Below are 14,243 nucleotides of genomic sequence, written 5' to 3'. Positions count from 1 at the left end.
CAGAGAGTGTTGGGTTTTTAAACAGGCCGGCAAGTTAAATGCCGAGAACAAGGAGAAGGGGTCACAAAGCGAGGACGATGACGGGGAGCTTCGCCCACCGAACACAGGGAGACAGAAGAAGTCCCTCCCCCCAAGTTAAAATAGTAAACATGATATACGCTACCCATATCCCCAAGAGGGAGCGCAAGCGCGCGCTCAGGGACGTCTACGTGATGGAGCCAGTCGCCCCAAAGTTAAACCCATGGTCGTCTTGCCCGATCACCTTCGATCACAGGGACCATTCGACCAGTATCCATCATGGCGGCTCAGCTGCACTGGTCCTCGACCCAATCATTGATGGATTCCACCTTACACGAGTCCTCATGGACGGTGGCAGCAGCATGAACCTGCTCTATCAGGATACAGTGTGCAAAGAAGGTATTGATTCCTCAAGGATCAAGGCCACAAAAACCAACTTTAAAGGTGTCATACTGGGTGTAGAGGCCTGCCGTACGGGCTCAATCACATTGGAAGTGGTCTTCGGATCCCCGGACAATTTCCGAAGCGAAAAATTGATCTTCGATATCGTCTCATTCCGTAGTGGCTATCACGCACTACTCAGACAAACCGCATTCACTCGATTCAATGCGGTGCCGCACTACGGTTATCTCAAGCTCAAAATGCCTGGACCACGTGGTGTCATAACAGTCAATGGAAACACGGAACGCTCCCTTCGTGTCAAGGAGCACACCGCGGCCCTTGCAGCAGAAGTACAGAGCGGCCTTTTCAGGCAGAACCTTAATTCGGCTGCCAAGCTCTCGGACACTAGCAAATGAGTCCGAACTACCCTGCAGCAGGACAGTCCATCTCGTCAAGAGCTTGACTAGCAATCCAGCCTCTGTCCCAGTCCAGACCAAGCGGTGACATTCGTACCGCACGTACATAACTATGCACTTATAATACCATGGGCATAGACGGAGGCACGGCTAGATCGTGGTCCATAGTACGGCTCAATCGCTCCTGGACCCTCATACTTTTACTTTTTCCTTTTCTTTTCAGGTCTCTTTTCTTTCCCAGGTCCTTCCTGGTGACCTGGTCGACGGACCTATAGAGGGACGGATACACCAAGATGGCAAGAAGCATTGGCGTATGGGGGAATTTCCAGGTGGTTTCTTTAAACAATCGTTATACCTGTTTTTGAGAACCCGCATGCAGCTCTCCCTTGGTCATGGCATGTTAAATAGCCCTCTTGCTTATTGCACTATTTGTACAAAATACGCTTTGACGTATTAATCAAACTACAATGGAAAATAGTTTTAGGCAAAATTTCTGCGGCATTAGCCTATTGCTTCACTTTTCTTTTTTGATACTCCTATCAATTGCACATGTACACTCTGGTACGCCTTAATTCGCCAGGGGCTTCATTACGCTCCATAATATGGCAACAAAGTCCAAACACTTTTATAGTATAGTTCGGCACCCTGTACTCATAGCATTATATGCATCGGCTCTGAATCATGTCTTTGGTCAATAGTTGGGTTGCCCAGCTCCTGTGCTTACTACCTTACGTTCCGCTATATCGGCTAGGGTAGTAAAGGGAGAACTAATGCGATTGTGTCCTGGTTCATCCGAATGAGCACCTCAGTAGAGAAAGCCGAAAACTGACTGTCATGAAGCGGCGTGAGCCGGTCAGCTGTTCGAGAGGTTACAAATCTTTAGCGATTTTTTCCGCATTATGCGATGACTCGGTTTTTATCCGATCAGGTGTTTACAGCATCCCAAGTTCGGACTTCCGAACACTAGGGGCTGCGCCTAGTCTTCTATTGTCAAACTCCTATGGCTAAGTGAGGGTGATAAAGTCACATAGTCTGATTGCCTTGTTCGTTGCGCTGAACACCTCCTTTAAGGACCAAACTTTGGAGTAAAGAGTGTTTAGGTTCATCCCAAACACCCTTGTACTACCTACGTGGGGGCGGAAGCCGACGACTGGCCAACTCTCAGATTTAAAAAAACAGCCGCACAGGAGGTAAAATTTAAAATAACAAGCATTATATTACATAACGATCTTGTTTAATAGTATAGGACAGGATAACATGAATGTATTCTTCCAAAGATAACATCCTTAGCACATTGCTCTGCCACAAGGCGGGATCCTTCCAGGACACTCTCAAAATACAGCTCAGGCGTGTGGTGCTCCTTGCCCGCTGGCGGTCCCTCGACTGCAACCTTCATAGCGTCCATCTTCACCCAATGCATCTTGACTCGGGCAAAGGCCATGCGCGCGCCTTCGATGCATACTAAACGCTCGATTGCATCAAGCCGAGGGCAGGCATTGACCAGCCGCTTCACGAGCCCGAAGTAGCTGCTGGGCATAGCTTCGGCAGGCCATAGCCTGATTATTAAATCCTTCATGGCTAAGGATGGCAATGGATCGGGTTAGGCCCGGGTTGAAGAAAACCAAATCCATATCCGAATCCACAAGGTTATTCTTTCCCCATCCACGAAAAAACCCACGGGCAAAAAATTGTGTCCATGTCCAAACCCGATGGATATTCATAACCAATGGATACCCATCGGGTCCTATCAAAACACGTATACATAATACCTTGAAAATCACATAACATGGCACAACATTCACATAAAGATTCAAATTCTCACAAAATGACTTATGAGAAGGGCACCAGATGAAATAAGCATTCAGATTCTCACAGAATGACATATCAGAACATCAAATAAGCATAAGTAGAAATTTCTCAGCCTTAGTTCCTCACAGAATGACATAGGAGCCCAACATAATTTCTTAGTCTTAATTTCTTACAAAATAGCATAGAAATAGCCCAACAGAATTTATCAGCCTTAGTTTCCTACAGCCAGGAGACATAAGTACATCACAATTCTCATTACAAGTGAAGGAAGGTATTCTTCTAGGCATCATCTTCTTTCTTCACCGCATGACCGACTAAGCTTCAGTTATGATAGACTCGGACTCATCCTTCATGTAAACATATCATAAGAACAATAATTAAAATCATGGAAATAAAGAACGTTAACCAAATATTGTATCATGTAAAATCAACTATAATGAGTGGAATATGCTACCATAGTTTCTTCATCGTCATCAAGAACACTTTGAAATGTCGCAAAGAGAGTGGAGTTGCTATCCCCTGATGCAAGATTTAAGTGATGAAGGAACACTCAGTAAAAAAACTAACTATTCTGTAATATAAATTAGATGAATGATTGCAATTTGAGAGGATTATTTACCTATCATGTCAGCACGGGACCAAGCTTGCATGCACATGAGTGCTTCAGCCATACTTGGCACAAGTCGGCTACGATGTGAACTAAGTAGCCTAGCACTAGTACTAAACGCTGATTCTGATGCCACCGATGTCACAGGGATAGGCAATATGTCATGAGCAATCTTTTGCAAAGTAGGATACTTTGCACCTGCAACTTTCCACCAATTTATGATGTCCATATCTTTGTCCGGTACTCTCTTGATGGTTTGCTCTTCCAAGTACAAGTCTAATTTTGTCCGAACTTGAGAAGCACAAATCGTAGGTTTTGAGGACATATATTGATCAAAGATGTTCATTACATCATCAACTCCACCAACTTGTGCAGCAGCAGTGTCCATAGCTTCCGATGTAGCCACAACTTCAACATCTTCTCGATATTGCTCCAACAGATTAGCCATTAACTTCCTTACTTCATCAACTTTAACATCTGCGTATTCAATTCCATAGAGAGAACCAAACAGAGCTTGCAACATATGAAGTTTGTACCTTGGATCAAGAACAGTTGCAACAGACATAAGTCCATGTACATCTTTCCAATATTTGTCAAATTTCTGTTTCATTTCCTCAGACATCTTTTGTACAACCTTATTCTCACTAGCAGACCATTTTTGTATTGCCAACTGAATACCACAAATTTTGGGAAAGAACAAATTTGCGGTAACATATTTAGTGTCTGAAAATGCCTCAGTGACATATAGAAAACCTTGAGCCTCTCACAAAGTTCCTTAGCAATCTTCCAATCATCTTTGGTTGGACAGCAGCTAAATAGTTTCTCATGAGCCTTCAGTTTTTCAAAAATATCTATATATTCTAATGCAATTGTTAGCATTATGTAGGTTGAGTTTCATCTGGTTTTACAATCAAGAAGCAACCTTCTCTTGTATTCAATGTTTAGAGTTCGTGCCATTTTTTCAAACTTCTCATGCCTCTTAGGAGTAGTAGGCCAATATGCAACACTATCACGAACCCGTTCTATACTCTTCTCCATGACATACATACCATCTTTCACAATCCGATTAAGTATATGTGCAGCACAACGCATATGCAAGTACTTACCCTCCAATATAAGGGAACTGGAATCCAGCATATCTGGCAAATGTTCCATTGCTTTATCATTTGATGTGCAATTGTCCAGAGTCACTGTCGATATCTTTCCCTCAAGATGCCACTCAACAAGGGACTCATGCAGTGCTTTACATATGACTTCGGCATTATGTGGGCAAGGCACATAAACAAACCTAAGACATAAGGAAAGGAAACATTTCAGATTACAATGATTAGTAAATTAATCAAGAATTTCATATTTATACGGATTTGAAAAAGAACATGTTCTTACCTCAAAATAATACTCTTTAGTTTCCAAAACTCATCGATGAAATGTGCGGTAACTACCATGTAACCTCTCTTCTGATGTCCTGCAGTCCACATGTTTGTGGTGATGGCAACTCGATTTCTGAAATTTGCTAAATACTTCATGATCTTATCCTTCTCAGCTGCATACATACCCAGAATTTCCTTTCTAATAGTATTCCTTGAGACCATTTTAAACATTGGTTGTAATGTGGAGCAAAATTTCCGAAAACCTGAATGATCGACCATAGATAGAGGGTACTCATGAACACATATCATTAGTGCAAGCTCTTTTCTAGCAACATCTTGATCAAACACAATGTTCTCCAGATTGCCTTTCCCTCATCAACCTTTGACAACCTTAATTTTCATTGCTTTGGACAAATTGGTGCATGCCTAGCACCACAAGAGCTCATGTGACTCAGCAAGTGTGAAGTGCCACTGGTACCTTTTGCTATAAAAAGTTTATGGCAATACATGCACTCAGCTTTCGGTTCCCCATTAATAATTTTCTTTTCAAAATTTCCTTCCCACACAATTGATGTGAGCTTCCTTTTATTACCAACTCTAATAGATCCATCACCACCATGACCTTGTGATGCTCTCACAGTAGTAGCTTGAGTTGGGGAAGTAGCTAGGTTAACATTCCCATTGATAGCCCCAGCACCGCCTTGTGCTCCATGAGAATCCATTGCGCTATATAATGAAAAAAAAGTCATTTGTTTTAGTTAAAGTGAAACTAGGTACATACTGTCTGAACTGTACAAATGTGGTACCTACATTACACTTTTACAACCAAAATGAGTAATAGCTAAAGCGACGGACTATGAGATCCTTTCTTCAGCACATGACATGGACAAAGTTGAGCACGAGCTTTAATTGAAACAAATATCTTGTCTGAACTGTACAGATTCGATACCTAAATTGCAATTTTTACAACCAAAAAAACTAATAACTAAAGCGACAGACTGTGAGCTCTTCTATTCAGCAGATGACATGGACGAAGTTGAGCACATGACATGGACCAAGTTGAGCAAATGAATCTTAATCAGTCCGACTCTAACTTTATACTAATCATTCACAATCCACTTGATAGAAATTCAAAAATAAACTAACATATTTTTTAAAAACGAATTACTGTACTAATTAACAGGCATATCCGTAGATCAGGTCATGTGTACAGAAGTGGAATCTGACTTGAATTGACCACTAGAAATATCATATTCTCTTGTTCTCTGATTTGTAGTCAGATTTCACTTTCAGATTTGTAGTCTAACCTGACTGAAATTGACAACTACAGATCGGTAATGCAGTAAAATCTGTTTTTTCTCTTGCCACGAACTAAAAAACAGAAATTGACCACTACAAATCTCTTGTTCTCTACTCTAATTACTAATACAAACTCATGAACAAGCACGTCATGCACATCCACTCACAAGCACAAGATGTACACGAGCAGGAACAAAAAAACTTACCCTGGCGGTTGGCTGCCTGGCGTGGTCATCGCCTCCATGACGTGGCCCTGCTCCTCGTCGTGGTCTGCGCCCGCCTCGCTGCGCCTCTGCGCTGCCATACTCCTGATCGTGCGCGCCGCCGCATGCTGCATCGTCATGCTCCACCTCGCTGTCGCAGGTACAAACTGGTGGTTTGCTGCGTGCTTGGGAAAGATGAGATGGAGGAGTCGGGGGGATCTATGGAGATGGAGCCGGCCAGCCACCTGCCCCCGAAGTTGGCTGCTGCAGTGTGGCACCACATGTGGACGGCGGCGCCGGCTATATGCTCCGCAGGAGTAGGAGTCGAGGAGATGAGAAGATCCTTAATGAAGATTGACGAGTCGTTTACCGAGGAGACGAGAATGGGAAGGAGCGGTGGAGTAATTACTCGGTGGGGATTAGGAAATTTTTTGTTGATCTTTTTATTATAATAAATAAAAGCGGACAGGGTATACACTTACGGGCCGGGTTTGGATATATCCACGGGTATAAAATTATACCCATGCCCTATCCATGATTAATCGGGTCGGGTTCGGGCGTTGTCCATAGATATAAAATTGTATCCAAACCCTGTCCATTCGGGTCGGGTATCCACGGGTATCCACGGGTATCCATATCCGTGGATAAAATTGCCATCCTCATTCATGGCTAGTTCGGCCACCCTACGTAGCTCGACTAGTTGTTTCAGCTGATCGCTAAAGGGCACCGGATATTCTGGCGCAAGGTACTGTGACCAAAATAGCTTCTCTGTGGAGCTCCCCTCTTTGGCTCGGAAGAATTTTGCAGCGTCTGAAACGCTGCGCGGCAGATCCGCAAACGCCCCTGGAGAACTCCAAATTTGGGTCAGTAAGAGGAACCTTTTCTTCACATATTTTCTCTGCATAATAAAGGCCTTACCCGCCGTGATTTTTCTGGCCTCCTGGATTTCCTGGAGGGCGCCTTGGGCTTCAACCCAGGCATCGTGTGTGTTTTGGAGGGCCTTGTCCTGTTCGGACTCTTGGTCCGCAAGTTTATGCTCCAAGGACTCGCATTTCTTCACGGTGTCCTGGAGCTCTTGCTAGACCTCACTGACCCTGGCCTCGTGCTTTTCACGGGCGTCCTTTTCCTTGGCCGCTTTCTCCTCGGCCTCGGCCAGCGCCTTCTTGAGGGTCTCCACCTCGGTCGCCGCTCCTAACAAATCAAATGGCACTTTAGTCAGCATAAATCATTCATCCTTCCTGAATATATACAAGGTTACTGCATACCTTGGCTATCCTCCAGCTGCTTTTTAACGCGGCTGAGCTACTCCTCATATTGCTCCAGACTCTGCTTCAGTGCGGAGACCTCAGCAGTGTGAGAGGTTGCAGCCAGCAGCGACGCCTGCTTATTCACATAGACATTTTAGGTTAGTCTCCTGCGAAAATTATTTGATCCTCTGTTCGGCTTTTCTTTCCGAACACTGTACAGAGTCTCAGGAGCTACTGTCTATACTCTAACATTCTTTCTGCATAGTTGCGTTACTTACCTCCAATCCTGTTAGAAGGCTTGTGCAGGCTTCGGTCAGTCCGCTCTTCGCATACTGAATCCTCTAAATCGCCATACCCATAAGGATATGGTGTTCCTCAACAATGGAAGCGCCTCGCAGCGCTTCCGGCAAATTATCTGGTGCCTCTGGATGGACAGAGGTCACCGGTGGAATAGGCACACCTCCCTCTTTCGAAAGAGGCGGCTGGCCTGATTCTGGAGCCATATGGGTCTCCGGAATTGTATTCGGCTCGGGGCCAAATTGGATATGGCCCCCGTCGTCAGTATCCATGGGGGTTTGCTCCAAGCGACAAGTACAATGTGAGCGACATCTTCAACTTCAAAGACCTCTCGCCATACCATGGTGATGAAGATTTCGATCCGAGGTCGGATCTTTCCCAAGGGGGGAGATGATGCGGAGCATCCCACGATCATCCCCATGGACGCATCTACATCTCCTACAGCACCACTTGGACCTATGACTAGAGCACGTGCAAGAGCTCTCGAAACCGAGGTGACATCACTCCTCTCACAACTCCCTTTCGAATCACACGAGACATGGCTACTACCTCAAATGGAGACGCTTTGCATACTCAGGTACCAAGGAGTTAGCCATGGAGAAGCTAGGAAGCAAGGAGAACCGGAAGCGGAAGACATGCGTGAAGACGGAGAGGAAAAGCGCCAAGTCCCAGGCTGGCCGGACGATCGGACGAGGGCCGGATGATCCAAACAGAGCCCGGATGATCCGGACCCCGGTCCAAACGATACGGCTAACTAGCCCGAAGACACCCGAAGCTCAACCCCGAAGCCGGACCATCCGGATGCTAACCCGGATCATCCGGACATCGCCCATACATACGGACCCCCAGCCGGACATCCGGACCTACACCGCCACCGCCTGCATCACTAGCTCATCCGGGCCACCACCCGGATCATCCGGCCAGAGCAGGATCATCCGGATCCTCACCCGGATCATCCGTACCCTGCCTGCGTGCGCGTGTTGGGATGAGGCCTATGTGCCCCTTCGCCCCCCAAGCCTATATATAGGACTCCTCCTCCTCTCTTCGAGACTTAGCATTGATTTAGCTCATTTGTGAGATAGAGCCTCGCTCATCCATCCGGATCTACTCCTCGTGAGGGACCGACACCTCTTCGAAGAAGATCCACCTGGATTCAAGACCTCCATCCAGAGAAGACCATCAAGACCTCCTCACGGAGAAGAACCGTTACCCTTTGTATCGTCTTTTGTTGGATTTGGATCTTGTATTACCTCGTGCCTAGATGATCTAGCACATGTGTGACTTTTATTCTTGTTGGTTGAGTGTTTTTCTCTCGTTCCCCTCCTCGTGTTCTTCGTGTTCCTCGTAGGGATCCTCTCCAAACGTGATAGATCGGCCTCTAGGGTTCTACCCTACACCATCCATGAGCCACGTTGATCACGTTTTTGGAGCCCCTACCCTTTGTTTTCTAGCTTGATTTTGTTGATTTTGTCCTAAATCCGAAAATCCCCACAAAAAAATAGCCCCCAAATTTTTTGTGATTTGTCGGTTTTGATGATGTTTTGTTGATTTTGATCCGTGGATTCATTGTGTAACTCGTGGATCTTGCCTTTCCCCACCATCTCACCCTTGAAATCCATCCAAAATCCACGAAATCTTCGAATTTCTCCCCATTTTCGAGTTCATCCCGAGCCATCCCGTGCGCAGTTGACCTGCCCGGATCATCCGGACCCTGACCCGGATCATCCGGACTCGCCCGGATCATCCGGGTTCGTCTGCTGAAACTGCATTTCTGCAGTTTTTCTCCACCACTACCTACGCCTCCGTGCACCACCCACTTCGACCACCACCACCTTCACCCGCCAACCCCACGACATACCCCTCCGTACCACCATTCGACTTTGGGTTCAAGAATTTGAGTTGTGATTTCCTGTGTCCTATTGTGTTTCAGCTATTCAGGTACGGCGCGACATCAACATCACCACCGCTCATCTTCGTCGACTACCCATCATCGCTACGGATGGTAACTTCGACGACATCTTTGTCTACGCCTTGCCATTGCATTGATAACCACCATAGCCTTACTTTTGCGTTGCTTACCCATCGAGACTAGCCATTGAGTATTGCCGGCAATGTGACTTGTGCACATTAGTGATCATACTCCATAGCATACATACCATACCATAGTGGTGCATATCTTGGCATCATCTTTTGTGTCACAAAGTTGTCATCGCATACACAATTGCTACCTTGGTTCGTGAAGTTTTGCATGAGAAAAGAGCTCCATAGTGAAAGAGCCAAACAAGATTTTAAGAAAAAATAGAAAGATAAGCAAAGAGCTTATAAGCAAGAATCATAGCATCATACCACATTAAGATTGTCATATCCGATCATCTTGGATCATATCACCAAAATACCATACATATAGCGTACTTGGGATAGATGTCATTGCATTTTTGCCTAGTAGGTTGTGCACAAGCTCCGTATCCGCCTATTGTGCAATCGTGCTAGCGTCTCTCAAGTATTGTGCAACAAGAGCATTTTCGTGGACTCCACATTTTGGCTCATTTTTGGTTTGCATAATCCCATAATTCTATTTGCGTGTGTGTTTTTGTGTACCACTTCTTGCTTGGTCTACTTGTTACATTTGTGAATTTGCGAATCTTTTTCAACATCTTTGAGTCAAACTAACAATTGCATTAAATTTTGTGCCATCATCCTAACCAAGCTCCACCATAAGCTTTTACTTGTGTAGGTGTGAGAACCGACAAGAATTGGTACCAATTGTGCTATTTCATTGTCTGCATTTGAGTGATCTTGATCCACCTTCAACATCGGTAGAGGTACATTTGGTATAAGTTCTTCTCATTCTCCCACTCACATTTTTCTTGGAATGATGGATAGGTCGAGTTCTTCTACCAACCCGCTCTTCTACGGGCAAGACGATGACATGTCATCATTTGTCACCAAGAGCCACCTCTTTGGTGCACAACGAGCATTGCATCAAGAGCAACAAGCGATGACCGACCACATCGACAACCTCGCCACCGACTTGCGACTCTTCGAGCAACGTACAAGGAACTACTTCGACAACAAGCTCAACGCTCACAAGCAAGAGAACAATGCAAGAATGGATGAGATCCGCACCTTGTTGGTGAACCGTCCACCTTCAACTTCTTCATATTCAAGACGGAGCCGCTCAAGTCGACACTCCGACGACACCTTCTCCGGCTCAAGTACACCAACATCGAACACTCTTCGATAAGCCGTGCGTCAAGACCGTCATGCATCTCGCAATCCTCTACATGGCAATTATCTGCAAGAGCAAGTCGACGAGCAAGTCCTTCGTCATCAACCTCACCAAGATCCTTTTGCACAAGCTCATGAAAGACAACGTCAACGTCGCTAAGAGGAAGAACGAGCGCGTCTACATCAAGAGGAACAAGACGCCGAGGCTCAACGTCTTCAACAACAACAACGTGAAGCACAAGCTCTTGAGGCGCAACGTGCCCTTCAAGAATCAAGCCGAGCCATTGCCAAGCGCAACCGCGATAGGCGCAATCAAGAGGAATCACTTCAAGAAGAAATCCAAGAGCAGAACTACCAACCAAGAGTGCAACATCAAGTTCCTCAAGCTCCTCCTCAAGCTTGGCAAGCTCCTCCACAAGCTTGACAAGCTCCTCCTCAACCTCAAGTTCAACAAGAGCAAGTTGATCATGGACTTCCTCCACACCAAGAGCAACATGAGGATGATTACCCTCCATGTCAAGGGCATCATCATCATCCTCGACCACAACACAATGAAGAGAAACGCTATGGAAAGCTAAAGTTTACCATGCCCAAGTTCAATGGAAGCAATGATCCCGAAGAGTACCTCTCATGGGCATTGAAGGTTGCCAAAATCTTTTGTTTGCACAACTATGAGGAAGAGAAGAAGATCGCTATGGCATCACTTGAGTTCCAAGATTATGTGCTCATATGGTGGGAACAAGTCCTTGAGCGCCGAGAAGCAAGAGGTGAACCACCAATCACCACTTGGGCTCAAATGAAAGATGTCATGCGAGCATGTTTTGTGCCCACCTACTACAACCGCGATCTCTTCAAGAAGCTCCAACTCCTCAAGCAAGGAACAAAGAGTGTTGAAGAATACTACAAGGAAATGGAGATAGCCATGATACGAGCCAATGTTACGGAAGATGACGAGCAAACTATGGCACGCTTCTTGAATGGCCTCAATCATCCCATCAAGAAGATTGCTGACTTCCAACCCTACTCCAACCTCATTGAGCTTGTGCACCAAGCTACCAAAGCGGAACGTCAAGTGCAAGATGACTTCAAGTATTCCAAGTACTCATCCAAGACCTATGGCTTCTCCAACAACCAAGCTTCAACAACTACTCCAACTTCTACGCCAACCAAGCCACCTACAAGCAACGACGACAAGCCAAGTTACAAGAAAACTTCGACAAGCTCAAGTCATCTTCCTCCTACTACAAGTAACTTCAAGCCGCGCGCTTCATCATCTACTCCAACCGATGAGACTGTCAAGATAAGCTCCTTCAAGTGTTTTACTTCCGACGACCGAGTCCACAAGTCCTTCCAATGCAAAAACAAGCGAACCATGATCCTCAACGATGACGGCACCTATGACCCCATGAGTGAAGAGGAAATGGAAGCCCTTGAGCAAGTAGCCATGCACCGGTGTGTGAATGAAGATGAAGATGATCAAGTCTTTTGTGATGAGGATTCGAGCCCCGCTCTCGTTGTCTCCAAAGTCTTGACTCTTCAACATCACCAAGACGAAGACCAAAGATGCCACATCTTCCACACAAAGGTCGGCATCAATGGAAGGTCCGTCAAGATCATCATCGATGGAGGTAGTTGTCACAACTTGGCAAGTGAAGAACTAAGCTCCAAGCTACAATTGGTCAAGATGAAGCACCCGCACCCATACAAGGTCCAATGGCTAAACGATTCCGGCACTATAAAGGTTGAGCATACGGTCAAGGTTTCCTTCAAAATTTGAGCATATGAGGACACTTAGGAGTGTGATGTCGTCCCGATGTCCATTTGCCACCTCCTTCTTGGTCGACCATGGCAATTAGACCGTGGCGTCATCCACAATGGGCGTACCAATCACTCTAGCTTCAAGATGAAAGGGAAGGAATATGTGCTACGACCTATGTCTCCTAGTCAAGTGATAGCCGACAAGCAAGCCACCCATCGTGGAGAGAAGAGTGAGAAAGTGATCCACCAAAAAGAGAGTGAGAGCCACAAGCCAAAATCGAGTGCCTCCACGATGAGCGACAAGAAAAACTTCGTCCTATTTGACACCAAAAGTGAGATGAGAGAAGTGTGTGAGAACCCATCAAGTGTTATGCACTTTGTCCTTGTGTGCAAGGATGGGGAACCAAAACCTAACACCTCTCACGATCTCCCTTTAGTGTTCTCTTCTCTTTTGCAGGAATTCCAAGATGTTTTCCCCGATGAGCTACCTTCGGGTCTACCTCCACTACGAGGTATTGAGCACCGAATCGACCTCATCCCCGGAGCACCTCTACCACACAAAGCTCCATACCGCGTCAACCCCGAAGAAAATAAGGAGATCCAACGGCAAGTACAACAATTAATTGACAACGGACATGTATGTGAAAGATTAAGCCCTTGCGCCATTCCGGTTATACTTGTGCCCAAGCAAGATGGTAGCTTTCGCATGTGTTTGGATTGTAGACTCATCAATGCTATTACCGTTCGCTATAGGCATCCCATTCCTCGCCTAGATGATATCTTTATGAACTTAGCGGTTCCACCATTTTCTCAAAAATTGATCTTGAATGTGGCTATTATCAAATCCGCATACAAGAAGGTGATGAATGGAAAACCGCTTTCAAAACCAAATTTGGCTTGTACGAGTGGTTGGTTATGCCTATGGGTTTATCGAAAGCGCCAGGTACATTCATGTGTCTTATGCATTTTGTGCTTCGTCCTTACATTGGAGTGTTTGTTGTGGTTTACTTCAATGACATTCTTGTTTTTAGCGAATCCATGAAAGAGCATCTAAAGCATGTTAGGGCTGTTTTGCAAATTCTTCGCAAGGAACGTCTTTATGCCAACATGAAAAAGTGCACATTTGGTGTTGGCAAGCTTGTTTTCTTGGGTTTCGTTGTTTCTTCCAAGGGTGTCCATGTTGATGAATCTAAAATTGAAGCAATTAAAACTTGGCCCCAACCCACCAATTTGCAACAAGTGCGAAGCTTTCTTGGCCTTGCGGGTTTCTATCGTTGCTTTGTGAAAGATTTTAGCACTATTGCCGCTCCTTTGCATGCCTTGAGTAAGAAAAATGCTCCTTTTGTTTGGGGACCTTTGCAATCTACCGCTTTTGATGAGCTCAAATCTTTGCTTACTCATGCTCCGATTCTTGCTTTACCCAACTTTGACAAAACTTTTGAGGTTCATTGTGATGCAAGTGGTACCGGAATTGGCGGAGTTTTGATGCAAAAGAAACGAGCTATTGCATATTTTAGTGAAAATCTCTCCGGTGCTCAACTTAACTATCCCATCTATGACAAAGAATTGTATGCTTTAGTGTGTGTGCTGCATGTTTTGGAACATTATCT

General features: G+C 45.4%; 1 protein-coding gene across 1 annotated transcript; it reads right to left on the bottom strand.

Annotated features, from left to right (window-relative positions):
* Nucleotides 1–2,717: 2,717 nt before the first annotated feature.
* LOC119322005 (zinc finger BED domain-containing protein RICESLEEPER 2-like) lies at nt 2,718–3,950 on the bottom strand. The gene is made up of 2 exons (XM_037595517.1): nt 3,244–3,950; nt 2,718–2,971 (listed from the first exon to the last, which is right to left on the bottom strand). Exons 1-2 carry the CDS (start codon nt 3,851–3,853, stop codon nt 2,967–2,969), a joined length of 615 nt encoding a protein of 204 aa, XP_037451414.1. The 5' UTR covers nt 3,854–3,950; the 3' UTR covers nt 2,718–2,966.
* Nucleotides 3,951–14,243: the final 10,293 nt, after the last annotated feature.

The sequence above is a fragment of the Triticum dicoccoides genome, chromosome 6B (genome assembly GCF_002162155.2).
Source record: "Triticum dicoccoides isolate Atlit2015 ecotype Zavitan chromosome 6B, WEW_v2.0, whole genome shotgun sequence".
In the NCBI taxonomy this organism is placed as follows: domain Eukaryota; kingdom Viridiplantae; phylum Streptophyta; class Magnoliopsida; order Poales; family Poaceae; genus Triticum; species Triticum dicoccoides.
Note: the sequence above shows the minus strand (reverse complement) of the source record. Positions and strands in the feature narration are given on the sequence as shown.

Bases quoted from the DNA above. Each gene is read 5' to 3' on its own strand.
- LOC119322005 (XM_037595517.1), bottom strand. From the start codon at position 3,853: ATGTCTGAGGAAATGAAACAGAAATTTGACAAATATTGGAAAGATGTA.